A 27,188-nucleotide genomic window follows, 5' to 3' on the forward strand; every position below is an offset into this window, starting at 1 on the left:
ATCCTAATCTTCCAAATCATGTCAAGCAGAGCTCTTGGACGTTGCTGAAACTTCATGATCATGGCTACGGACAGTGTCAGATTATAGTTGAGGACTGGATTATCACTGCTAATCCAATTACACATGGTGTGCTGTAATCGGCTGTGAAACTACTGTAAGTAAGGATGACCATTTGGAGGCTGAATTAAAAATTTTGAACACGCAGTCGTACCAAATAAATAAATAGGGGAGCTGTGGCTGTATCTAGAAATTATTTCCAAGTTTAAACAACTACTGCCATAATAACTGATGTGTGGTTTGTAACACCAAAATCTCTGTCGATACCTGACCATCTCTGGTGACATCGGACCATTTAGTGGCCAAGCAACCGGAAATAGAAAGAACTCACAACCGATGACGATTTGACTCCACCTCACGATACCATTTAGCAACAGATGAGCAGCGCTTCATGTTCATTTTGTCGGGCCAGAGTGAAGCACAGCCGCCGCCGTGGTTTCCTGAAGGAATACTTCACTGTGTAAATGTTTGTCGGGGTCGCGGTCCGTCCCTCCGTCCCTTGCACCGTAGCTGGCTGAAACCGTTAGCGGCTTCCTCATCCAGAAACACCCCGCGTGAGTCAGTGCTGCTGCTAGTTTCTGCGGCTGTTTCGCTATGGATGTGCTGTGGATGATACCGCTGCTGCTGCTCATGATTATTCCGCTCCTGATGTGCACCAGCAGCACGTTTGTTTTTTATTTCAAAAAGTTCTTTTACGTGGCCTGGATGATGGTCTTGGCCCTCATCGCTATACCTCTGTGCATACTAAAGAGCGGAGGCAGAGACATTGAAAACATGAGGTGAGTTTTGCAGAAATGTCGCTCGCGGCGCCGTCTGACAGCTAGCCCGCGCTAGCTCGTTAGCTGGCTAGCAACAGTGGTTGTTTATATTGAAGCATTCGGGTTTTTAATCTCAGCAGAAACAATAATGGCCTCATTGTTGCGAGGAGTTAAGTTACCGTTACAGCAATGTGGCGGAAGAGGTGTTTCCTGCCAAACTGTGTGAAATTTGAAAGACAAAAAATAAGCAGAAAGTAAAGAAATTCCCAATGCATTTTTCTCTATCATTCATATGCTACTATTAGCTCGCTTGACACATTGGCAGTAACGGCGAGTGGACATTAGCTAAAAATCAGGGTGCTAATGTGACGTTGTGTTCATGCTGGGTTAATGTTTGGCAAATCTTAGTGTTTAATATATTTATTATTTTCCACAATGAAATACAAAAATACAAAGCATCAAATAAAAGTAAAAGAGGGGAGAAAAAATAAATAAATAAAAATAAAAACCCACCCTAACAAACAACACCCCTGTTCGCCGTCAAGTAATCAAAAGTTTAAAAGAAAAAACTTACAATCAGTGCAAAATAACACCAGCCAAGGTATACAGAACAAGAAGGAAGGAAAAATAAGCAAACAAATATAATTAAAAATAAATAAATAAATGTCATTCCTGAACCTGCGTAGATGGTTGGTCAAAAATATCAAAAAGGGTTTCAGACTTTATTAAATTTATTTACAGAGCCTCTCAAAACGAACCTAATTTTCTCTAATTTAAGATGAAATAGTACATCCTTAACCCAATGCGAAACTGTGGACGGGGCTGCGTCCTTCCACTTCAAAAGTATCAGACGTCTTGCCAGTAGTGTAGAGAAGGCAATAAGTCTTTGACCACCTGCTGGTAGTGCCAGACCATCGGAATTGACCCCAAATAAAAATAAAAGTGGATTAAGCGGCACTCTTATCCCAAATATGCATGACAAAGCCCCACAGACATCCACCCAGAACTTTTGTATTTTGGGACAGGACCAAAACGTATGGATCAAGGTCGCCTCTGCCAATTTACATCTTTCGCAGGTTGGGTCAATCTGGGGATACATCTTTGCCAATTTTGATTTGCTAAGATGAACCCTGTGCACTATTTTAAAATGTTTGGCAAATCTTAACGCAAGAAAAGCAATAATATCTTTAGATAGCGGATATTTTCAGTGTATTTCCTGCAGGCACTTTCTTAGAATCCCAACCCATACAAGTATCCACCGATTTGTGCCCTCTGCATGTGTAATCTAGCACTGTATCCGCTCAATTAGTCCTGTCTTTTTAAATCTGTGTGTGTGTGTGTGTGTGTGTGTGTGTGTGTGTGTGTGTGTGTGTGTGTGTGTATAAAGGAGTGACTAATTTCTTGAAGCGATAGTTACTAGTAGTGCTGATTTAACTTCATATTTCTGTCTTATCTGCCTCAGTTTATATCTGTGTCAGGGGGCAAAATGTTAAACATTTTACAAAGACGTTATTTTTCACCTGACACAAAAAGCAGTCAACTGATCCTTACTGTAGGAATGTAACACATCTTCAGTGTTGGTGTTCACGTTGTAGGGGGTGTTGTTGTGTGGTTGGTTAAATCTAGTCAGTGGTGATGGCTTGCTGCACACAAATGATTGCATTTCAGTAATTACCCTGAAGAGACAGATGCCAGATGGCACGTTTCCCCTGATTGGAGCTGGGTTACTGAATAGTTATCAGACCCATCCTCAATGCAACCTCACTTGGCCCTGAACTGCTGACAGCAGCAATGTCTGTTACAACAGCAGACCTTACTGCCTCAGTGCTCCAGGAATAACAGTGTCACAGTCATGTTAGCTGTGCCCGTGGTGTCATGTTGCACCAGTGTACCGTTCTGTCAGTGCAGAGGTTATCTGGACGGGTTGTCTGTGACAAAGTGAGCGAACTGAGGTCAGACCTGAGATAGGGAATGAATTGACTTTTTGGATGGATATTTTACATGGCAGACAGGACTGGAAGAGAGAGCACTGTAATTCAGAGGGTTCTGTCACCTAAATTTACTGTCACACCAAAGCCTGAAGACTTGTGGGTTTCCAGTCACTTTACCTCTGAATTAAACCTGTAGGCCACAGCAGGTGTCCATGAGTTCGCTCAGTCAATAACATCTGTAAAGCATCAAGTTACAGCTTGTGTTGTGCTTTCATTTCTTGAAACACATCCATTAGTTTACATTTAATTGAAACTCTGTTTTATCCATCACTTATGTGAATGGCTACTTCTGGGTATGAGTCCAGCATTAGTTATTAGGTAGGATCTCATGACAACAGATAAAGGACAGGGGTTTAGTTTTCTCACTCACAATTGCATGAGCTCATGTTCCGTGCTGTGTAATGGTGTCGAACATCAGTGGGAGATCAGTGGCCCTGTCTTTTTGGTAAAGGAGTAATATTGCCACTCAACATGCTGTATTGAAAACAACCAGTTTTCTTGCCATAGTATTTCTGATCAAAGTAATTGTTAGCTCTGTCACCCTGAGACTGTCATTAGATTCTTGCCCTTTGGACAACCTACTGACCTTAAACTTATAAGTAAATTCAATAAGTTTGGCAGTTTTACATTTTGGCAAAACAGGTCAGGCTGACCTTTGGAGTGGCCAGATTGCATGTGATTTATCCTCTTGTTCAAATTTGATTGCACTCTCTGGGTTGCTGATAATGAAGTGAACCAAAGTGAATGCTTAGTGGATTGATCATAAAATATCATTCAACAGAGGTCACTTATTACCCTTGAACATACTTAGAGTTGCTGCAACACTATATCGTTGCATAACCTGTGGCTTTTACTTCAGACCGAATGTGTTATCACTGCACCGCTATGTTGTAAGATAACCAAAAGGCTACTCTAGTTTAAAGGTTAACAAGATTTTTCCTGTAGATTACCAGTCAAGCGTATATATGCAAGTTGAACCAAAGTCTACTACAGTCATCAGAAGATGGTTCTGAGAAATCGCATACCACCACTTCTTTATATTTTGTTTCCAAGGAGCCAGACTGTGTTGTATTTTTATTTTGAAGTGGTTGAGTAATGGTTCTGCCTGAAGGCCACTTAAAACATAAAAAGGGCACCTATTATGTTATACATTATAACTTCTCAAAGAACCAATTTTAAATTGTTCAAATGGTAAAGAAAGATTGTCTAAGAGAGTTCAGGCTGTGTTGAAGAATAAAGCTGGTTATACCAAATATTAACTTCCAGCTTGTTAGAATTGCACAAACTCAGTTTATTTGCTCTTTATGTTGTAGTCGCATGTATGCTTGCACATTTCAGTAAATACAGTACTTATGTCCTATATTTCCTACAAAATATAAAGACATGAAGGGTGGTTAAAGACCTTTTTTGCTGTATTTTAGTAAGAAACTATGTCCAATGTATATTCTTATAAGAATAGTCTGGTAGTTCCCATTAAAAAATTTTTTATTTAATTTTTAAAATGTTTTGCTTGTCTGTTAGGTAATACTTGTAGTAGAGTAGAATCACTATAAAATTCTTAAAAGACTCTGCATGTGAGGCCTTTGTCAGCAGAAAAGGGTGTAAAATTTATTTAAAAAAATACAGTAAAAAGTCCAAAATATATTGCCCTTCATATTTTCCAAAGCCATCTAGCGAACCAAGTTGGAGTCTTTGCCGGGCCAATTCTGGGCCCTGAGCCTTATGTTTGATACTCCTGGTTTTGAGTTAGCAGTATTGAGTTTCGATGTGCCTAAATGCTTAAAGCTGCTCCTTCATGGCACATTATTAGCATTAGTGGTACAGTTTTCAGTGAGTATGTGTGACATTGGATATACGTTATAGCTGAAACTTGCTCAAAGATGGTTTTAAGTAGTTGGGTAGATGTTTTAGTCAGTGGACACATTTTGTGTGCAGTCATGAAACTGAGCTTAAATGAAAGCACAGTTTAAAGATGAGTGCGGTTCCTGTAATAGCTGGTTTAGCAAGAAAACTACCACACGTTACAAGGAGGATAGTTTGTTTTTGTGACAACAAACAGAGGAAGATGTTACAGAGAGAATACGATTCAGGGATGAGCGAGGTCTCTTCTTTAAGTATTATGTATAGAAGAGATATTTCTCTTCCTGAGGCCAGATTGGTAGTGGCTCTGCTCTTTTTCTGAGAAATTTCATTCAGATTATTGACAGAAGCCAGTTTTAGTGTGTCACACAGCTAGTTTGCTATCCAAAATTAGTGGTACACTTTAGCATGGAGAATGTTATGGGAGTATGATTGTTTAGCTGAAAATGTAAAGTAGCGTTTTCATGATGTGTGAACTCTGCCTGAGCTCATCATGGTTGTTAAAAATCACACCGAAAGTTTTCCAAGCCAAGCCAGCGAGCACCTTGGATTTGTCTTAACAGAGGTCAGAGTTGTTATCATGTTTGTGTCTACAAAGGTTAAGTTTCACAAGTCCCAATAGATCTCATCTGGTGGATCAGACAGTTTCAGGCTTTTAATAGTTGCAAGGGGGAAAGAAAAGCTTAAAAAAAACTGACTTTGTTAGATCATCAAATCACAGTTATAAACAAGCACATGCTGACTAACAAACATTTACAGTAATCACGTCATCATTGAACTTGAGTAATCATGCACAGTGGAGCCCAAAAAACCCTTGTTTCTGTTGAATTTTTTTTCTTCTTCTTTTTCTCTTTTTTCCTTGTCCATTGCCTCATTGCATCAGCAAACTGTCAGGTCATAAATGCCCTGACAGTTTCTAGTAAAATTTCCTTGTAACATTTTTTTTTTTCTTTTAACCCTAACTACAAACAGATTTTTGTGATACTTGGAGAGAGCTCCCATGGAAGCCTATAGTTTTGTAAGTTATTGTAAGGTCAAAAGACGGCTGTTTTTGTTGTTGTCAGCAGACTAGCTCTGATAAATGGACTGTTCACTACCTGCCTATCAGAGTAAGACAGATAGTGACTATCTTGCAACAAGATAAAAAAATTAAATGTTCAGATAAATACAAATGTGCATTTACTTTGACTAATCAAAGCCTGTGTGTTCTTGTATGTAATGTTTGTCATCAGGAAGGTGGATGAACATTTCTTTCTCGATGGTTACTGGAGCGTTATACTTGGTGCAAGTAATTATTTACCCAACCAGGAAAAAACCAAAGCTTAAAAGGGGTGTTGAACATGATTCATTTAGCCTATGTGTTTAAAAATGGTTGTGATTATATTACCTGACACATTCCGCTTTTGCCTTCTACATTTCACAGGGCTTTAATATGCGATACACTGACATCATAAGTAACCAATACATACTCACTTTACTGAACCTTTCCCTCTCTTAGGATCATCCGTTTCATGGTTCGACACGTCAAGTATTTGCTGGGTCTTCGATTTGAAGTGAGCGGTTGGGAGCATCTGCAGACCGAGGGTCCCTACGTTGTCATCTCGAACCACCAGAGCTCCCTGGATGTTTTGGGTGAGTCTTTTAGTGCTTCTCTGAAGACAGACATTTGGCATTTTAGCAAGAAATATAATTGGTGAAGCAGACAGAAAGGACATGTGGGTAAAGAGAAGGGTGTGCAGTAAAGGTCCAGCTGGCTGGGAATTGCTAGGATCCTGCTTAGGGCATTTGTACCCATGCAGGATGTGTCCTTACTGCTCTGTCATCAGGTAGGCCTGTGTGATGACATACTTAAAGGTTATTTAAAATGCATTCAACCCTCTACTTATAAATGGTCATAAATATCAGATTGAAACATGTGTTGAGAGTTTAGCAGTGACAGCCTGTCTCATCTGTTTCTCACTATACACCGACTTTTAATCTGAGAGGAGGAATAAAGCAAGACAGTCATGCGGACGGTAGATTTGTCTCAGCTGTAGTTTTTGTGTTTTTAAGCCCTACAGACTCAAGAAAACAAACCAAGAGTAGGAAAAAGAGAGAATCCTCACCAGGGAAGAGTTGTTTTACAGTGAGTCCAGTTCATCCTGAGCAACTTGATACCAGATATGATGCATGCGGTCCTGAACATTTTAGTTGGAGGAGCAGCATTCCTCTGCAGTAGATGCATGAGTCCCAGATGGAAGAATTGTATCGTTAAGCTCCAACCATGGAAATTTTTGAATCTGCACCTTAATATACATGTGGCAATTGTCTACCTCATGACCTAAAGTAGGAAAGGAAAAGCTGATATCGAGCCTCATCGGCTGATGGCTAATTTAATGTCTGCACCAATCACATTGGCGGAGAGACCAATCAGGGGCCCAATAGCACTAAAAATGTATTTAGGAAGGCGCTTTTGTGTCTTGGTGAAAATCTTGGTGAAATTGAACACAGAGGTATAGGATTACTGTGATTGCGCTGGTCACTAGCGGATTACTCTCATCACCTGTACATTTTGTAAGATGGAAGATGCCAACTTGTCTGCAAACAGTTGCCAACTAATCACCAAGCAGTTACGAAAATCTGAAATGTGAAACACAAACTGGAAATGGGAAAATGTTGTGCTTTTTTTGGAAACGTGTTCAGTGGCACAACTTTTACTTTGGAGGCATTTTGCAGCTCCAGTTTATCGCTCTTCTTCAAGTTTCACTACCTGTCTGTGGTTAGTTCCCCGGTATCTACAGACAAGTTGGCATCTTCATTCAAACCGCTGGCAAAACCACAAAATATGCATTTTAACTAATACAAGAACAAATCTTGAATATCAGAAGAGTTCATGTCACCTGTCTATTCTGGTCAGCATGTAGTGATGGCTAAACTCAAGCCTGTGTGAAAGTGCAAAAGCAACCAGCTAACTGGTACGGATGTTTGCAGTTGGCTCAGTTCCAGCAGATGTAGTACCAGATGCAACTTGTTTTTGTGTCAAACTTTATCCTTGGTCTCTCCTTTTGAGAGTCATTATACTACTATTACTATCATTATTCTATGTCACGATGGTTATACATAACAATTCTTTTTTTCTGGATCTCAGTAGCTACTATTTTTGAGCCGTGCTCCACTTTAACACTCGTTCCTTTGTGTGCAAACAGGAACTGGGGAATATGTAAATAATAAAGGGCTACATTGTAGGTTATGCCATGTGAAAACACTTTGTGATCAGACTGCAGGATTGTCTGTGGCAGCCGTGATGGAGCCAGACTGTGATCTGGTCTCATCCTGTTACAGTTTAGTTTAGATCAGCCAGCAAACAGTGGAGCAAGACTTGCTGCTCCACTGTTACAGCTTTATTGCTTTGGTCATTAAGGGAAAGTCTGCACAGGCTACTCACAACTTACTGGAACCAAATGTTAAGGCCTTCCAGGTGTATACACTCCCACCTACTTTAGCAACGGGCACCTTTTCTGGTTTGTCAGACAGGCAGTAGGCATGTTAAAACTAGGCCAATTGTTAGATTACTACATTCCAGCTTTGTGTTGGTACACAGTGCTTGTCAGAACAGAACAGTTTTCACAACCTCTGCTGATAGGGGATCACATGCTGTTTGCTTCTCAGCAAGCTGAATAATACAAAACTTGGTAAAGAAGCAAAGCACGGGCACAGAAAGAACCTGTTACATTGGTATGGGTTTTTAATGTGGCTTCAGAAAACATTCTTTACATACTGATCAACTTACTGTATCAATAAAATGTAGGCCTCACAGAACCCTATCTGAGCTACACACTGGTCGGAAACAAAAGCATGTTGTAGAAAGGCTTCGATTCTTCTTTTATTTATTTTCTTCAGCTTGTATTGTTGATAGTTGAAATATCTTTTAACAGTATCTCATTCTTCCCTGTTCTAAATCTGAGTGTCCCCCACACACTGATCCATCAGTGTGTGGGGGAAGAGGGTTTTTCAGCACCCGTGAGTGATGAGGGCAGGCTCAAGGCCAGGGTAGTGATAGCAGAGGAAGAGCTAGGCATCTAATTAGCACTGACAAAACTCAGCATGCGGTTTGTTTAGCGTCCAAGTTGCCATGCCAACTGCTACACCCCAGCCATTAGGAGATGCTGATGCTAGAGCGGATGTTATATTAGTGTCTTCACCGTTCTGAGCTGCTTTTTCAGCTTGGTTTAAACGCATCTGCTCACCTGCTGTTTTCAGAGTAACATCTTATAAAGAGATGAGACAAAGAGTCAAAAGCATGGATGTTTCGTCTGGTCACTGATCCTTCTCTGAATGAGCTACAATCAAAAGGCAGAAACATGTGATTTCAGTTTGGGTGCTATCCCCTTCCAAGATAGCACCACTTCAGACATGTGGCGGTGCTACAGATATCCCATTCTGATCACTTATCAGAGTTCATATCCAGCTCTTCGTCCTCATGTGTAAATACGTGCCACAGGTGGACTCTCTCTCTGCTTTGAGAGGGCGTATTTTTAAAGTCTCTATGGTATAAGTGCATTGCATTTGGGGTATTATTTAATGACTGAAAGGAAGACAATTTATTATAGCACAAGTTCTTATTGACTCTCTGTAACTTGTCATATTAGAAGACTTTGAAGCTACAGAGCAGTTACATACTGCTAGTAGAAAGCTGTGTGCTTAACTGCAATGTCTTTAACTTTTATTTTAATTTATTATTTTTATATTTTAGTTTTAGAAGTAGTTTTTGTAAAAAACTGAGTAAAAACTGTCACCACAAGGTGTCACCGTTTCACTAGGTTGTAGTATAGCATTACATTTTTATTATTATTATTATTATTTTTTTTATGGATGTTTGAAATATGTTTAATTTTGAAAAACTGCAGTCTCTGTGCTCTTCTAGCTGCCAAAATAAGTCAGGTGAGTGTGATAGAATCATGAACTCTTTACAAGTATTGAGCTAACATCTGGTATATCTCATTTTGGGCACAGCAGATTGGACTTACTGCACCATCTTGTGGTTCAAAGTGGTATTACATGGGAGTACAGCCAAGCCCTGTTTGTCCTAGAGTTGTCTATCATACATGGCACAAAGACATCTTGGAAATGATGTTGGAAATGGAAATGATGAGCTGTTGTTTCTTTGCCAAAACCAAAACAAACCACTATGTACATACAGTAGCTGTGATGGTTCTAAAAGTTTCATGATCCTGAAGGTTAAGTCTCTTGCTTTGTCTGTCAGGCTTGATGGAGATCCTACCAGACCGCTGCACCACAATTGCTAAGAAGGAGCTGGTCTACGCCGGTACAGTGGGCCTCATTTGCTGGCTGGGCGGGATTGTCTTCATCAACCGCAAGAAGACGAGTGATGCCAAAAGCGTGATGGCTGACGCCGCCAAAACCATGTTGGACGACCAGGTAACCTGCCTCCAGTTAACACAAGAAGCATCTTCATCTCTAGGTTCTGTTGTAATCTTTGTTGGAGAATGTGAGATGATTAAATCACCCTTGTCTTATGACTTTCACAGATTCGTCTGTGGGTATTTCCAGAGGGAACTCGTAACCAAAATGGCGACCTGCTGCCCTTCAAAAAGGGTGCTTTCCACCTGGCAGTGCAGGCACAAGTAGGTTTATTTATTTATTTACTTTAAAGATCTTAAATTTTACCTTGTATGTAGAGGGAGGGAGTGTTAGAGCTCTTCTAGCATTTTGCTTCATCCATACATGTAAACATCCTATTTATTCTCTTAACCCTGACAGGCTGTGATGATTCTGTTGGTATTTCAGGAAACTTCTGCCAGCTTAGGGTTCCCAATAGTGAGGGGGCTGATTCCAGACACATGGGGGAGCTAGCAGACTTATGTGGGGCAAGACTAAATTATGAAATCATAATTTAGTAGAGAGCACAGCTTTCAGCCGGGCTGCAGCCAGGTCATTTTCATTTTCTATGATATTTTTTCTGCATTGTGTTTGATACATTGCCAGTGCGCTCTCACAAAATGATTGGTGGGACAGCAGCAGACATGACCTCCAGTTCAAAATGGCTGCAGCTCAGCTGTGCAAATTTATGAGCTTTATCTCTGCGTGCATGCAGGTGGGAGGTCTCTGTTCTCCAGTTAATGTTTCATAGCAACACTCGGGGTCAGACAGGTGGGATAAATTACACATACGCAAAAAGAAAAACACTCTCGAATGAGACCTAGCCATGAAGCTACAACGGTGTGTGCATGTGTGAACCCAGATTTTGTAACTTGCAGCTGAAGATCGATATCAGTCGGGTTCAGATGTGCACCAGAGTCTGCAAAAATAAAGCCCTGCTGCTTCTCATTAGAAAACACATTAACGTTTTAGTAAGAGGTTCTTACACTTCAGAGCGCTTGCTAACACGTTCTCCAAATGGTGTTTAGTGGATGTTAACAAAAGCACTTTGTTTGCATTTGAAGTGCTGGAGTAACTCCATTTGAAATGTGGTGAATGCAGTCTGTTTCACCTTTCCCTGATGGCTTTTTTTCTTCTTCTTTTTTACACACTTGAGACTGTTTCTCTCTCTGCATTTGCTTCTGCTGAGTTAGTCCAGCCTTTTCATTCGTACCCGACCAGCCAGATTGAGTGGAAACAGGACAGCGCCCAGGGGGAGCCGCGTTTGGCTCATTCAGCCCTGCTGAAGGGCCACTCGGGGCCTTGAGAGAGAGCAACTCGGCCTCGATTAGCAGGAGTGGAGGAGATGGAGAATGCTTGTGTCATGCTGAGTTTGTGTGTGTTTGAAGAAATGTGCTGCTGGTTTAATCAGGAATTTCGGCCTTTTTTGATTGGTTTAGAAAACATTTCCTTTTGGGGCTTCTTTCCTGTCTGTTTTCTTATTTTTGCCTTTGTTTTTGTTTTTTTCCAGGTACCCATCATACCTGTCGTTTTCTCCTCCTACAGCAACTTCTATCTACGGAAAGAAAAGCAGTTCAAATCAGGTAACGGTCCTCAACTTTTTAATTTGTGTAGGGTCAAATGACAATAACATGAAAACAACAGCTTGATGTTCCCTGAGACTCCTGACTCTAAAGTTTTTTGGGTTTTTTTGCCCCTGCAGGAGTCATCAGATTGAAGATCCTTCCAAAGATTGAGACAAAGGGGATGACTTCAGACGACGTGTCATCCCTGTCTGACAAATCCTTTGACCTGATGCGTGCTGCCTTCCTGGACATCTCTGACTCCATAACCCGGAGCAACGGGCCCGTAAGGCACTGAACATTGATCTTCCACCCGCCTCCTGTTTTTTTTTCAGCCCCATGTCTGAGACCCACCCCTCCCCAAGACCTCCCCACTCTCCGCCCCAGGTTGTCCCACCGCCTGGCCAGGAAACAACGTGACACAAGTCTTTTTGTGATGAAAGCTCTTCATGTCTAGTTGACGCCTGGTCCGGTCCACCTCTTGCCTGAGCACACAGCACAGTCAGTCCTGACCCTCACTGTCCCAGCAGCAGCAGCTGCTCTGCACTTTGTGAGCGGAATGACGGACGGCGAGCCGAACAGTCTGGGTGTGTGTTGTTCATGCATGCCTTTCGGATGGCTCTGTCCACCTTTCATCCTTGCTTTGGAAAGCTCAGCTTTCTTATTGTCTTACTTTATCGCTGTTTTCTACTTTTCTTTGGCCTTTTATCTTCACCTGCTTTTGTCTGTTTTGCCTTCTGTTTAGCAGATAAATTTTGCGGGGTTTTTTCTGATCATAAATGTCAGTGGATATTTATGTTTTCCTCTCATGCTGCCTTGGTTTTAGTTCTCTTCGGATGCTTAAACAGACATACACAAAATCAAAGTACCTCATCTCCTTACTTCCTTTGCTTTTACTGTTTTTTCTGTTTCTCCCCTTTGAGCATTCCAGTCTTTTGCCCAAAGACAAAAATGAGTGCGGGTCTCCACAAAGTGTGGAGCGTGTGGAAGGAAAGGACACCCACGACTTTCTCTAGCTCTGTCGCTCTGGATTGAACTCTATATCCACATTGGCTCATCAACCCAATGACCAATAGCTCCATGACACGCTTCATGATGTCAGAAGGCAAGGAATGCAAGATACCGTGTATAACAACAGCACCCATCTGTACTGGATTTATGGACTCAAGCGAACTGATCACTTCTCAGTGTGTCGTATGTTGGTGTATCACTGTACATTCTTCCAGTTTGTCTCTCTCTCCAAAAATGAATTGAAGCAACCGGTCTGCAGCATTGAGCACCAAGTGTCCTCCAGCAGTGCTCTGAACTCAAACTCTAATTTCACACTCTTGCTTTGTTGTTGTTTTGTTTTTGTTTTTTTTTTTTTGTTTTTTTTCAGGATCACCTTTTTGCTCCTACTCATATACAAAGTGTCAAAAGAAGTGAATTCTTTAAGTGCAATGTCCAATTCTTTCAGCGTTACTACTGTTCCAAAGTGCGAGCTTCCTGCTGTGCCATGACAAAGATGTTTTGGGAGGTTTCCAATGTGCGTGGGGTTTTTTTTTTTTTTTTTTTTATATATTACTATCTCATTACGGTCTGCTTAACTGCCGGCCCAATGAAATGATTTAAGGCAGTTCTTGCCATAAACAAGAGGAGGAAACCTATGAGATGATTTAGATCTCTAGTATTTGTTCATTTATTAGGATTAAACCAAGGAATCCCAAAGTACTAACAAACTCGAGGATCTAATGACTGAAAATGTGTTATATTGATTGGGTATGATGGGAAGCCCTGTTTTTGTTTTGTTTTTTAAAATCCTAAGAAAATAAGTTATTATATTTAGTTGTGATGTTCTGATTATTTAACCTCACTGGAGACTATTAGATTATTTAAACAGAAAAAGTGCAAAAATTTGGCCCAAATTTTGATTGTTGGCATCGTTGGGTGAGTTTTGCTCGAAATGGATTTGTTTTATGATTTGTACTGAAAATGTCTTCGGACCACTGACTGAACCGCTTTCATTTACACCCAGGTCTTAGTTTCACTTCGCTCAGAGTACAGCCACAAAAATCATTAATTCTTCCCATCAAACATACTCTGACAATGTACCACAGCATTCAGGACATTTGTTTGTTACTAATTGCAGCTTTTTTTTTTTTTTTTTTTTTAAATGACTTTTGCTTTCTTTATTAGAAGTGTGACGTTGCCTTGCATGTACTTGGCATCAAATGTAGGTGATTTATTGGGCTGGGCACAAGGCATTAGGCTTAGTCTAACCTTGTTGTGCTCACTGACCTCCTGAGAGCTCATGTGAATGGATTTATGGGTACGTTGGTAGTACGCCCTGCTACGTGCGTTGCTGTTCGTAGTTGAGTGCACTTACTTTTAGTGAGCCCTGCTTTGGTGACATGTTAGAGTCGGATTTCAGGCAAGTTCCAAAGCCAGTTTGGATCATAAGCCCTTACTATTAATCACTACTAATAACTCACCAACCTGTTCTTTATTATCATTATTATTATTGTTATTATATTTTTCTTTTAGTTTTTCTTTCTTTTTTTTTTTTTGTTTATTATCCTTTTTGTTTTGTTTTGGTTTTTTTTGAGGGGGGGGGGGGCTGTCTAAGACCAGTTTTCACCTTTGCAGCAGGTGTTTCGAATGTTCAAAAAGCACTCTACCAAATCGGTTTCTTTCCAAAAACTATCTATACCATATACATTTATTTAATGGGGTGTGCTATCCATTTATTCCCTGTTCATTGTGTGTGTTGGGGGTGTTTTGTACAAGAGATTGTGTGATTTGTTAGCTTTGGCTAACAGGCTCTGCAACAGTCCTGCCTGTTTAATTTCTTCCCTTTGTGTTTTTTTTTTTTTTTTAAAATCTTTTGTCTTTTTTTTTTTTTTTCCCGTAGGGCCATTGTTTACAAACTGAATATTTTCCAATATCTTACATATTAAAGTATTCGTAAAGCACTTTTCATGCCGAGTTCTGGTGGGCGAAAATAAAAAAAGATGTTTGTTTTCACCAAAGCTATTAAAGTGTAATTTAGATGGATATGAGAAACAGAGCTGACATCCTGCAGAGCCGTGTGTGTGCGTGTGGCCCTTTATTGTATGTGTGTGTGTATATATGCACACATGGTATAGATGCCCATTATAAGTATCCGGTTAATATTTAATGTAGTGTTCTTGATTTCACATATTCTGGGTAAATGTGAATGCCTTGCATAACATTAAGTAAATAAATTCTTTTTTTTTTTTCTTTTTTTTCCTTTTCTTAATTGGTCATGTACTGAAATGCCTGTCTTGCCCTCCTCTGGGACTCGTTTTAAAATCAGCAGTGGAAAAGGTACTTACTGTATGAGAGTCCGCAGTAATGGCTTTAATCTGGGGTTCGACAGAACTTAGTTTGTTCCAGCTGTTTCTAGAAGTTCTCAAAGTTCACCGCACACCATCAGACCAGATCCATACATAAGCAGCAAACTACGCTCCGACTTAAAGTTGGGGCATAAAGACCTGGAGGTACTTTGTTTCTATTTTCCCTTTCTGCTACTTCATATTAATATTCCACATTAACTCTGCGACATTTGACTGCATGTTTGCAGACATGTTGCACTGTGAAGCACAAAAAGCGTTCTGAGACCTAAAACATTTAATTTCATGGAGCAAAAAGGGGGGGAAAAGACATTGCATTGATGTACTTTTAGGAATTATGAATTTTCTAGAATGATTTTCTGATTCTAAAGCAATGATCCCATTTATCTACAGAAAACAATCATTGTACAAAACTGTATCTATGTAAAGCATCATTTCTCATAATGTGGACTGTAGATATATTTTTTTTCAAAATCCCATTTTTCATGGTGTGCTTTGACTGGAAGTATCTGAATACTTTTACCACTGATTGCAGTATTTTCTGTACACACATGAGGTCAGCAGGTTTGTAATTGCACTCTTCCATCAGCATTGTAGACGAGCTCACATATCTGCACACATTAATCAGTAAGTCGTGTTTTTGATTAGGAAGTTTTATTACAAAATGTTACAAAACTAGTTACAAATGTCTATTGGAGCACTGAGACAGACCTACAAGTAATCATAATTTAAATACATAAATACAGATGCCCCAGGTCACTTTGGGACAAAGCTGCACTGGTGAAAAACAAACAGAAACTAAGTGGCAAGTTTGACCTCTGACCCTAACAGGGGAGTTTAATTTAGATCTTCCTGGGGTGATGTAATAGTGAAACTGCCCCCCACCACAGGTACTGTTAGAAAATCAACAACGTGACAGTGATTCAATGAGAAAAGTAAATGAACCTGTCAGGAATAGTAAAAATCTCAAATGATTTCCAAGGCGATTACATCACGGCATAACGAGGACCGAGGCGCTTTCTGACGTCTGCCATCTCTTTGCTGCAAATGCCAGCAGTCTTGGCACGTCCAATCTGGCAGGTTTGCGTAGACGGTAACTTTACTGGAACAATGGTGGCCGTGTTCAGAGGCTAATTCTCCTGACATGAACCTGCAGGGAAGAAGATGAAAAGACTTACCACAGGTACTTTTATAACTGTGGATTTTGAAATATGATTGAAAACACTGGGCGCTATCCATCGGGATTTCCATTAAAAGAACAATACTTTTTTTTTTTTAACTGTATTACTGGCTAGGGAGACCTTTTCAAAGAATAGAAAAGAGGCTGGTTTCAAATGCTCTTATTTAAGTGTTTGGATTCCCAAAGTAGCTATTATTAAAATGCAATCAATCTAAATTTGATCAAGTTTGTTATATGATTAAACATTTACACCAATGTTGATGAATGTATTCTGGCTAAAAACCAAGTTAAATTTGATAGAAAACTTGATTGTCTTCATCTTGTATGCTATTTATTCTTTATCTACTTTAAAATACCAGCGTGACGGCGCAAGTTGTTAAGCCGAATGGGATGTCGGCTCGTGTGGCTGCACAGTGGCAAGAAAGTGTTTTTTAGTGAGCACAGCAGAGACTGAAGTGTTTAAATAAGAAGCGGCATGTCTGCTGCACGGCTAACGCTGTTTCAGCAGCTCTTCAACTGAACACCATTCTCCAAAAATTCCTTATTGTCTTTTATCTCCCGTCTCCCTCCTAACAGCCCAAACCAGTTGTGGCAGACAGCTGCTCCTTGCTGATCCTGGTTCTGTTGGAGGTTTCTTCCTGTTAAAAGTGAGGTTTTCCTTCCCACTTTTTCCAAGTGCTTGCTCATAGGAGGTTTTCTCTGTATCATTGTTACGTTTTTACCTTTTGGTGACTGTTGTTGTGATTTGGTCATATATACTAAAACTGAATTTATCACCAGAGGATAAATCCCCTGAATACTCCTTTAGAGCCACTGTTTGTATTCTTTTTATGATAGTTGGATAGACTGCAGTTCTGTAAATGTGATTAATTATAGTAACATTCCTGCAACGTAGTTTGTCTAACATGGCTATCCATGAGCTTCAGCTGTGCCTAATTAGGTTAAACTTTAAGAGCAAATGTGTCATTTTTAGCTTGTACAGTTTACTGTATTACATCATAATCAAAGGTTATTACATTAGAGACACAAGATTGTATTATATTGATGGATTGGATTGTGAATTTTATTACATTTGAGATTTTGTGTGGCCTCTTGTCTTTAATTTGACTTTTTTTGTTACAGATCCTACTTTCCCAGGAAACCAAGTTCCCATGGAGTTCAACAAAATACTGGATTTTAACTTATGAACAATAAAAAGGGTCAGTCTGTGGTCACTCACATGTCCCAAGGCGCTCCTCCAGAAAGCCAATCTGCTCGCTGAGGGAGTCGATGCGATCTAGCTGCTGGAAAGAGTGGGATAGCAAGGTGGTTTTCTCCGACAGGCCCTCATCCAACGACAGAGGGAAGAAGCTGCTGAAGGGCGTCAGCACCAGCTGCAGCTTCTTAACAGAGAGATGAGAGGAAGTTAGGGAAAAGAGAAAAATGCTCCACAAGAGGACCATTACATCGTTATTTTATATGCATCTATTTGCTCTTTATAATTGTTTAACATGAGAAGGATTTTAGTAAACTTGTGAAAGTTTTAAAAAGCCACTGTGCAGGTCTGGCATATCTAAAAATCTTTTGTTGGGGGATTAAAGAGCAGCTAAGACGTCAGATCACACACAAGGCTCAGAGGTTTTCCTGGTGAGCCAGACTGGGAGGTATCAGAGTAGGTGGCTTTTATATGTTTGAACATGTGTTCTTGAGTTTTCCTATGTACCTTTTCCAGGAGCTCAACTCGGTTCCTCAGGCTCTGTACCTCCTCTGTCACATTCTCCACCAAGCCAAACTTTGCATCTATAGAAAACCACACAAATGCAGACATACACATCAGAGCGTGGTGACTTCAGTCTGAATCTGTGGAAACAAACTGATGAGGAGCAGAACAGAGAGAGGGGTAAGGGCATGGATGTGATGATGCGTGAGAATGATGCAGAGTATATATTGCATTGGATTCCTTGGAGCATCTAGGAAGCCCCCTTCAGTCCCTCCTTGAATGATTCATGACCACTGCAATGTCTCCAAAGTATAAACCAGGAAGAAGACGGCAGGGCTGCTGAGAGAGAGGGGGAATGCAGGGCACAGAGGGGGGAATGGCCCAAAAAGCCAGTAGATAAGCTCAAAGACAGATTATGAGAAACATACAGCCAAACATTCATTCCTCCTGTGATTTGACTGTGAGGAAAAGCCTGGCTGTCTCCATTCGAAGGGGAATGTGTCTGCTGCAGGCAGGACCGTGATCGGGACGCACAGTTAGAAACACCCCCCGCCCCCGACTCGATGGTTGCTCTTCCGCAGACAGACTGAGAGAGTGCTTCAATCTCTGCCAGATGTGGTCCATTACTGAGACAAGAATAAGCTGAGAAACAGGGTGAGGAAGAGGTGGAGGTTCAGGAGAAGAAAGGGGAGGGGGAGCTGGCGATGACCCCCAGCAGACGGGGTTGATGGAGCTGGAATGAGAACACAAGTGTTGGCCAAGGACAGAGTGAAAAGAATGCAGGCGAGAGGGGGGTAAAGACTGCAGTACAGAAATGTAGTCCAACACCCCTGGCATAATATCACTCTGACATGTGCATATGAACACAAATAACAGAAAACTGTCTCAGGCAAGACATCTTACAAAAACATTGCAATAATTTTTTTTTTTTGCCTCTGACACAGAACACATTGCTTTCCTAAAGAAAAATACAAAAATCTGTCATATTGGCTTTTTATTTCCCTTTCCTCTGAGTGTTTTTCTGTCCTTTTCGCAGACTCAGCAATGCTTCCACTGATCTATCACGCCGAGTCACGGAGACGAGCACTTTCCTTTGAACAGAGAAAACTCGCTCTGTGTGAAACTCGATAAACAGAAGGGAATCTGGAGCCGAGCCTGAGAAATTTGGCAATCTCACACACTTTACAGAGAAATATTTCTTTTTCTGCAAGTACAGGAGACGCTCTCTCCTTTTGGATTTTAACAATGTGGTGACTCACAAAAAAATCCCCCAAGTTTGGAAGATCAGGATGAGGTACGTCTTCTTTAAACTTTCATGTTACATAAATTTCTGAGAGCAGATAATGTTGACACAGAATTGGAGTTAAAAGGAACATCCTCGGGTCAACGACCACATTTCTAGACATGGAGAGGGAGGGGGGGGTTGTATTTTTCTGTTGTTGCTAAGATACAGAAAGCACACACGGGAAAAAATTGACTTTTTCTTGGTAGGAGATAACATTTAAACTTTTTTTAAGAGAGCTAATGGAGTGTGTGGGATAAAAATATGTCTGTATTAGCACGGGAGCTCTATTAGAGGCAGATGTTTGCTTTGCTCACAGGACTCATAGGAGTCATTATCAAAGCCCAATCGGTCCCAGTCTCGCCGCACTGGGCCAGACCGCAAGACATCTGTCTGGAGTCGGCACCAGTCGCAGTGCATTATTACTCACGGTACGAGTTGAGAGTGGCATAGCGCGTACCAAAAGTAATAATGGACCGCGAAGCTGGCCATGTTCCTCTCTTCTGTCCAGACACTTTGCTGCTGCGTAACACAAAATTAGACGCACTCCTATTCTGTTCATTTACCTGCATCAGTGTGATGACCCACACCCACTGTTGCCTGGCTGCTCTGTGATGAGGAGGTAGGAGTGGCAGGAGGAGGAGATGGAGGAGGAAGGCTTTGACAGGAACGGCCGTCTCCAGCAAGGGCGAAGCCCTCTCTGCATGTACATCGATAGCTGCCAGCTGTGTTCACGCACTGCTGGGCGCACCGCTGCTGCTCACTGCACTCATCCACATCTGACAGGCAAGAAAGACACAAAAACCACTGTGAATATAAACACAGACACTTGAGAGTGGCTTTGCAGGTAAATGGTAGGAGCACATATACCTCTTTGGCACTGGTGTCCTGTCCAGCCTAACGGACAAGCACACTGGTTGGGTCTTAAACAGGTACCGCCATTCAAACAGGGTTGTCCGCACACAGCTGTGAAAGACATTTATGAAGCGATCATTTGGTTAAGAGATCATTCTTGTATATGGATGTATAGTATCGCAGTTAGCAAGGGTTGGTTTATGCTAGCCTGGCTTTCTCACATTTTAATTGTTGTCACATTTAATGTAGTTTGTTTTAATCTGTACAAGTGACCTGTCACTAGGAAATATGCAGTTTCACTTTCCCACTGAGATGAAACAGATGTTCTTGCTGAGACACAGACAAGAAGATCGACACCAAAATAATAAATCAAAATAAATTAATACAAAAAATAAAAAATTACACCACCTCAGAACTTCATAATAAACACATTTACATTTACATATTGTACAAAAAATGTAGCTGCATTCCATCTGCAGAGAGCTTGCTAGCAAGCTATCTGCTCGACTTTATATTTGTGTTGGTAACTGCAACTTTTAACATACAGAATGTATTCCCATATTATTTGCTATTATTTAAATCCAATAAAATGCTCTAAAAGGCACAAACAGCATAAACACAGAGCTGTCCAGTTAAAGAGCATAAATGCAGAGATGAAGCCTAGCAGGCAGCCATGACAGTTGTCACTAAAAGGTGCCACACCCCAAATAATGCAAACTTTAAGCCTTACCAACCTTACAATTCTAATAGAGTAAGAAATCAGTTATAAATAGTGTAGCGGGATGTAAATATGCTTATTTCTGCTCTAAATGTGAACATTTAAATTCAGGTAGCTATGTGGAGTTTTAAAAGCAAGCCTAAAGTGGACATTTGATGAACATGTTTGAACCCTAAAACTGGGCTAATATAGCTCTTTCCATATGATTCTAATTATAATGCACATCCCACTGAAATACCTTGGTTGCAGTTGTGAGAGTAAAATCTCCTCCAGCCTGGGCAGCAATCTGGGTAGAAATGCAAAGGAGAAGCTGCTCTGTTCACCTGTCGGTATGCCACCAAGTACGTAGTCCTGTGGAGACAAAGTACAGACGCCCACAGTGTTTAGGCATTTCTAATTATTCATACTGTCATCACTCTCATCTGTAAGTGTGTGTGTGTGTGCGTGTGGTGTTCAGCCTGTGAGGCCTTTTCCATGATCTGTCACACAGCAGGAATGCTGATGAGAGGATGGTAATTTGGTGGAATACTGAACCACGGACCACTGACTTCCAAGAGTGTGTCAGAGATGAGAGAGGGGTGGAGGGGCTGGAGATCGTATCGAAAATCAGAGCTTTTGCTGCAGCCTGCTGAGAGCTTGGTATGTTTAGCTTGCAGGGGGTGATGAACCAAAAGCTAAAGGAACCAGTTTGAGATGTGCTTTCTTAAAACAAAACAAGGAATTATTTTCTAGGGCTGTTATCGAAAACATAATGAGCACACAAATTACAAATACTTTAAAGTGAAGCTGCATTTTGGTGGCGAGAGGAGTTAAAGAGAAAAAATGGGGAGAATGTGGGGGTGGGTTGGGGGGTCAGAGCTAGAAAAAGGGAGAGAGAGAAGTATGGAGGGAGACAGAGTCCAAAATAAACACGACCAGTCTCTGTGGGCAGTAGTTCATTTCCCGTAGTTACACAAAGTATTCGATATTTAGATTCTACCCAAATACGTGCCACCATGACCCAGTTCTGTGAAAAATGCACATGTATGTGTATATGTGTGTGTTTGTGTGAAGTCAAGATCTATTTATGACTGTACTCCTAACCCTTTCCCTTCCTAAACATGTCAAGCGCTGTTTACTCCTTAATAAACTAAACATCTTCAGATAAAGGCTGACTCTCAATGTAAACTGACCGTGCAGTTCGGCTGGTTTTTTCCCCCAAAAAAGCTGTAAATGTCTGATTTAGTTGTTGTGTCTTTGTGCTGATTCAGTGTATGGAAGGCTGAGAAAGTTTGTCTCACTTGTATGTGCTGCAGAGGCGATGCCCCTGACACAGGGTGAGGTAGGGCTTGTGCACTGGCTGGACGAACGACTCTGTCGTAGTGACAACACTGTGACGGAGGTCTCTGCCGCACACCCTTCTCCTGCGAAAGGCAGACGTGAGATTTGATGTTAAAAACTGACCTGAAGTGCACATTTGTAGGCGCTCCAGCTGCATCGGAAGCTGAGCTGGTTTTTAAATGGAGACATTTTTACAGCTTTTAAGTCATTCCAGACCCAAGTTCAAACAGTTTGAGATATTTAAGCCCTAAGTGGTCCACAATTCACATGAAAAACTCCAGATTGGAGTCTAATTGCTCCTGAATGACCTATGTAATCACTCCTGAATGTGTCCGTGTTAAGAGCTGATCTTCGACCTCCAAGTCGCCACTTGACCTTTCATTCACCTTTAAGTTAATTTTTGCCTGTGTACAAATCAACTGAAAATGACAAGATTAGCCTGCCCATACTGGTGTCCATCTAAGAGTTGGAACAGAGACTGAGGTCATTTGACCAATCTGTATACATTCGCTTTGGCTGAGAATGTCACAGTATGAATGACAGCTAAAGTGGAGATCTGCAGCTGAAATCAGGACAGAGCTACTGACTAAATGACAGGCCATTACAAACACAGGAAGAGTATTAAGTGAGCTATTACCCGTGGTGAGCGAAGAACTGGGGAGTGGCCATCACATGAAGGATGAAGAGGGAGGAGGAAAGGAGCAGTATTTGGTACATCGTCTTCCTCTTTCCCACGTTCCCTCGCTGGGTCTCTTGGACTCTTCTCCGTGCCAGTCGGAGGGAAGAGGAGAGGAGGATGAAGAAGGGGTGACGGGGGGAAGGGCGTGGATTGAATCCAAAGTCTCCTCACACTGAATATCTATGTTTCCTTCAAGGAGGACCACTCCAGCTACCTATAAGGAGAGGGCATGGGGAGAGGATGTGTTAAAGCAAAAAAACTGAACAAAAAATTATGCGAACAAGGCGATAAATAAAGGAACTTAAATGGAATACAGTTCATTCTTTTGCAGCCACAGAGCAAATCCTACTTCCTTTGAAGCCATGGAGCACTAGAGGGAAGGACTCTGGTGTCAGTGTCAGCTGTGTCATGTCTGCATTAGCAGATTTCTACAGGCGTCCACACCAGAGCCTCTGCACTCCTTTTCAAAAAAGGATTAGCACCCATTAAATCTGTGTAGAAAATGTTAATGGGTCTGGAGAAGCTCTGTCACTTATGATTAGTGGGGTTGCTGAGGACAGGTAAAGGGGAAGTCTGAGAAACAGCAGATTACTGAACCCGGAAGTCATTAAGTAGCAAATGAAAAACTAGCTGAAACTGGAAAGCGGTCACATTTGTACGGCAGAAAGCAGCTTGAGCTGAGCAGTATGGGTCTGGGCAACAGAGAGACACGATTGTGTCAAATAAAAATGAGAGACTTTACATCTGGAAACATCTCAATTACAAATGGATCGTTTTTAGCTGTTTTCAGTTATTACTTTCAACTTTTAACATCCCTGATTTGTATTTTATATCACAAATAAAGTTATTGTTGTTTGGGTTTTTTCTCAGTGAATGTTTCTAAAAGTCATTAAACAGGATGCAGTGAGAAAACAGTAATAAAGACCTAACATGCATCTAAAGAGTTCATTTGCTCCCACTGTACATTTGGATTTCTGTGCTACCCCTAAATGTCCAGTTGACATTCCCAAAGACACAGAAAAGCCTTCTGGAAAGATATTGGAGAACTCGCTGCTAGGCAGATGTTTGGATGCATCCAAGAACACAGAGAGGCATCGGTGACCTGCACCTGCCCTGCCTCTGAGGTCACAGGGTAAAAGACAAAAAAGCCAGAGCACTCTCATTTCACAGATATGTTCATCCACCCTCACACCATATTAGATTATAACATACTGTAGAGGATTAAAAGAAAGACTGAGCCACCCATTCCCAAGTAGGACTGTCAGAGTGCATGACAGTCAGCTTGGACCCGCTCCTGCTCCAATGTAAGCCTACAGGCATGTTTTAACACAGCCGATACTAAACCCCTGGGAAATCTCTCATAGCACATTAAATCCATCCGGGCGGTATCATCAGTTTTCGGGACCGTAGCCTGCTGGAGAGTCCTCGGTTATCCTGGAGGTGACACTAAGCCACGGATGACAGCTTGCATGTCTCTCTGATCTCTGGCTGGCTTTGTGCCTGAAGACGTGACATACATGCACTTCTAAAGCCCTGCATTCATTCACAAATCACTTCAGAGAACAGGACACTCTGTGCAGCAGGTAGCCACTTTCAAAATGATATGTGTTAACGATTGAGCATCATTACACTGGCAGGGGAAGATCGCCACAGGGGGAAACACAAAAAAGTTATTGTCGGTTAGGACATGGGAGTTTTATCAGCTTTATTTTAAAGTATTTTGGGTGTCAGGAAGTACATCAGGAACACCAGAGACTTAATCCTTGTTTGTATATGCACATGCAAGTGTTTCAAAGCATAATCAAGCCTGGCCTACTGATACATTAAAAAGCAATCGGACCACTTTTAGATTCGCCGTAAGAGGGCGCTGTTTTACAGGCACTGCACATAAAGTCTAAGAGACCTTCCCTCCTCCGCGCTATTCTCACGCACACGGAGTCACGTTAAACGCATGATTTCACGAGAGAATCGGAAATAAATACAAAGAAAAACCAAAGCGTCCTACATCAAAGAACAAGCGGGCATGCCGGACACGCCATTAAACACGAGCCAAACTCCGGGGCGCCCGCATGGATACATAAGAATAATGACAAACCGTGCAATAAACAATCAGCTCCTCTAAGACGACTCCCGCAAAAAAATGAAAAAATTTAAAAAGCGCACACACACTCGTACACTGCTGGTAGTAGAGAAACAGCCGGAGGTCTGATAAAAGTTAGTTCCCTTATATTCCGCCAAGTGAGGGGAGAGTCCAGTGATAAAACTCCGCCACTACTCAGGTTTGTCCTAGAGCTCGGACTGTCAGAGAGCATGGGGGGTGATGGTAGGACCTCCTCCCACTCCTCCAGCTGGGTGTCCCGCAGCTCACTCTTGCCTTCACTGGGGGTGGGTGGAGGGGGGGGGGTTCAACGTGTGTGACGTCAGCAGGTAGACTACTCAGCTTTTTCATTCATAAACTATCGACTGCCGACTGGTTTAGTAAAGAGACCCGAGAGAGGCATGCTGCCCCTCCCTTCAAGCAATTTACCCATCACAAGGAGGCAGATTTTGGGTGCTGCGATCACTCCTCCTGCTCTGTCTCACACACACATACGTCCACTGCTTTAGTGAAACGATACATTTGTTGGAATGAATATTTTTTCCTTGTTTTTGCACAAAGCAAGAATCACGCTGTTTCCCATTCCTCAAGTGCAAATGGCTGTTATGTTAGGCATTGTAGACAAAATAATTAGAACAGCAAACAGCTCATTGCAGGGACAAAATAATCCAATCCTTTAATTAACTGCTACAGCTGAAAAAATAAAATAGTCCAAGGAAATCTATATCAACAATACTTATAAATCATGTAACCTATTATTGAGACTTTAAACATTACAACCCTGTTATTCGAAAACAAATAGCTACCCCCCCCAACAAGTCACCACACTGAAAACAGCTCATTTTTTCATCCGGGTCTCTCTTGGAAATGAGATTTTTATATTCTCAACGAGATTTTTACCTGGATAAATAAAGGACTAATAAAAAAAAAAAGAAAATTATCAGAAAATGTTTGGCCTGTATTGAAGTCTGTCTACAAGATTGGTCTCAATTCTCTTAATGTATAAAGTTGTACAGGCCTGTGATTCGGTATTTGCATGTACTCTGGTGATTTTTGCATGTACTTCAAACACCAATTTGAAGTTTTACTGTATACAATAGTTAAGCACACACAGTGCAATAACACATATATAATTATGTGATCCCACAGGTCCGCAAAACGAGTTCTGTGTTATCAATACACTATTCTCGTGTGATTTGCGGCACTTTCAACCCTGTATAGATAGCTGTTTATCAACAACATGGATGGTTTTGCTAAGCATCTCTTCTCAGTACAGCTAGCTTATGCTGAATTTGAATTAGGTTGTTTTATCTAGCTAGCCTTACGAATTTCCCTTCTTTGAAGTGCTCCTGTGAGTGAGCTGAAAATTAACGAGCCCACTGTTTGTAGTATGTGAAAACTATCATTAACTTTGAAACACGGGTTAGTGCATTGTCCTACCTGTCGGAATGTGACCTTTGAAATAGGCACAAATCTTACCCTTGCAGTATTAGGTCGTCAGGTGCGTGCGCGCGCGCAGGCTGAGCGGCGGCCATGAGCACGCGCCGCTGGACCGGCGGGTAAGGGGACATTTCCATGGTGCCAGTTTCTTTTAAGAGCTTCTAGCGTTGGTGCTTTCGAATTAAAAAACCCTCGCGCTTGATTCGAGGTGCTCCCTCTGAGTCGACTGGCGGCAAATGAAATGTCTTTGGGCGTATTTCACTTGCTTTTTATGCAAAGCTTCCTGTGGAACGCAGGAATTGGATGGACAATCCCAAACCGGAATTCCTGTGAGTGTTTGCCGCTGATAAAACCCCCTCTCCTGCACAAACACTCTCCATCCTGCTCAAACCGCTTGGCGAATCTGATTTTGAAACATTTTTTTCTCCCCCACCACCACGTCCATTGTGACATTTTTTTTTTTTTTTTTTTGGAGGCAAGTGTCTCCAGTCTTCTCACCTCACGGCCTCCTGCTGCCTATGCAAGTATAGAGAAAAGTGAAGCTCGCACTAGGCCCAGTGCAACAGCACTTACTACTATTCCATTAGAGGGTAGAGTCAAGTTTACAACTGTTTAAGGTCACTGCCAGATCAAATCTGTGAAATTGCAGCTCGTTACATGATAAGGAAGTAGATTCTTTTCCCTGCTTGCATGCATCTATTGTAGATCAGTGCAGCGCAGTGGGACAAATGGTAGCCTGTAACTCACTGTCAGACCACTATTATTATATTTAAAAAAAAGACTTTCCTGATCACCTCCCATATACATATGTCTCACTCCCACCTCTACAGTAATGACCAACAGTTTGATAAACTGCAAACCCCAAACTTCTCCTGACATTTTCCAGATGCATGAATTCACTTTAGAATTCCCATCTTTAGAATTCCTTCCTCGTGATTCACTTTTTGAATCCTTGTT

The 27,188-nt window shown here is 41.4% G+C and overlaps 2 protein-coding genes across 6 annotated transcripts; one reads left to right on the top strand and one right to left on the bottom strand.

Moving 5' to 3' along the window:
* The first annotated feature begins 239 nt into the window (after positions 1–239).
* agpat2 (1-acylglycerol-3-phosphate O-acyltransferase 2 (lysophosphatidic acid acyltransferase, beta)) lies at positions 240–15,437 on the top strand. The gene is made up of 6 exons (XM_031734698.2): positions 240–836; positions 6,165–6,298; positions 9,909–10,084; positions 10,195–10,290; positions 11,556–11,628; positions 11,748–15,437. The coding sequence occupies exons 1-6, from the start codon at positions 652–654 to the stop codon at positions 11,903–11,905; spliced, it is 822 nt and encodes a 273-aa protein (XP_031590558.1). The 5' UTR covers positions 240–651; the 3' UTR covers positions 11,906–15,437.
* Positions 15,438–15,592: 155 nt separating this feature from the next.
* egfl7 (EGF-like-domain, multiple 7) lies at positions 15,593–26,461 on the bottom strand. 5 transcript variants are annotated; one of them, XM_031734567.2, is made up of 9 exons: positions 26,271–26,461; positions 22,652–22,907; positions 21,975–22,097; positions 20,933–21,045; positions 19,992–20,087; positions 19,688–19,900; positions 17,843–17,919; positions 17,360–17,522; positions 15,593–16,110 (listed from the first exon to the last, which is right to left on the bottom strand). In XM_031734567.2, exons 2-9 carry the CDS (start codon positions 22,729–22,731, stop codon positions 16,091–16,093), a joined length of 885 nt encoding a protein of 294 aa, XP_031590427.1. In that variant the 5' UTR covers positions 22,732–22,907; positions 26,271–26,461; the 3' UTR covers positions 15,593–16,090. The 5 variants fall into 5 exon arrangements, with proteins under 5 accessions (XP_031590427.1, XP_039470632.1, XP_039470633.1 ...); XM_039614698.1 differs by lacking the exon at positions 26,271–26,461 and adding an exon at positions 24,869–25,057; XM_039614699.1 differs by lacking the exon at positions 26,271–26,461 and adding an exon at positions 24,863–25,057.
* Between the last annotated feature and the right edge of the window lie 727 nt (positions 26,462–27,188).

This window comes from Oreochromis aureus, linkage group 7 (assembly GCF_013358895.1).
Source record: "Oreochromis aureus strain Israel breed Guangdong linkage group 7, ZZ_aureus, whole genome shotgun sequence".
NCBI lineage: Eukaryota > Metazoa > Chordata > Actinopteri > Cichliformes > Cichlidae > Oreochromis > Oreochromis aureus.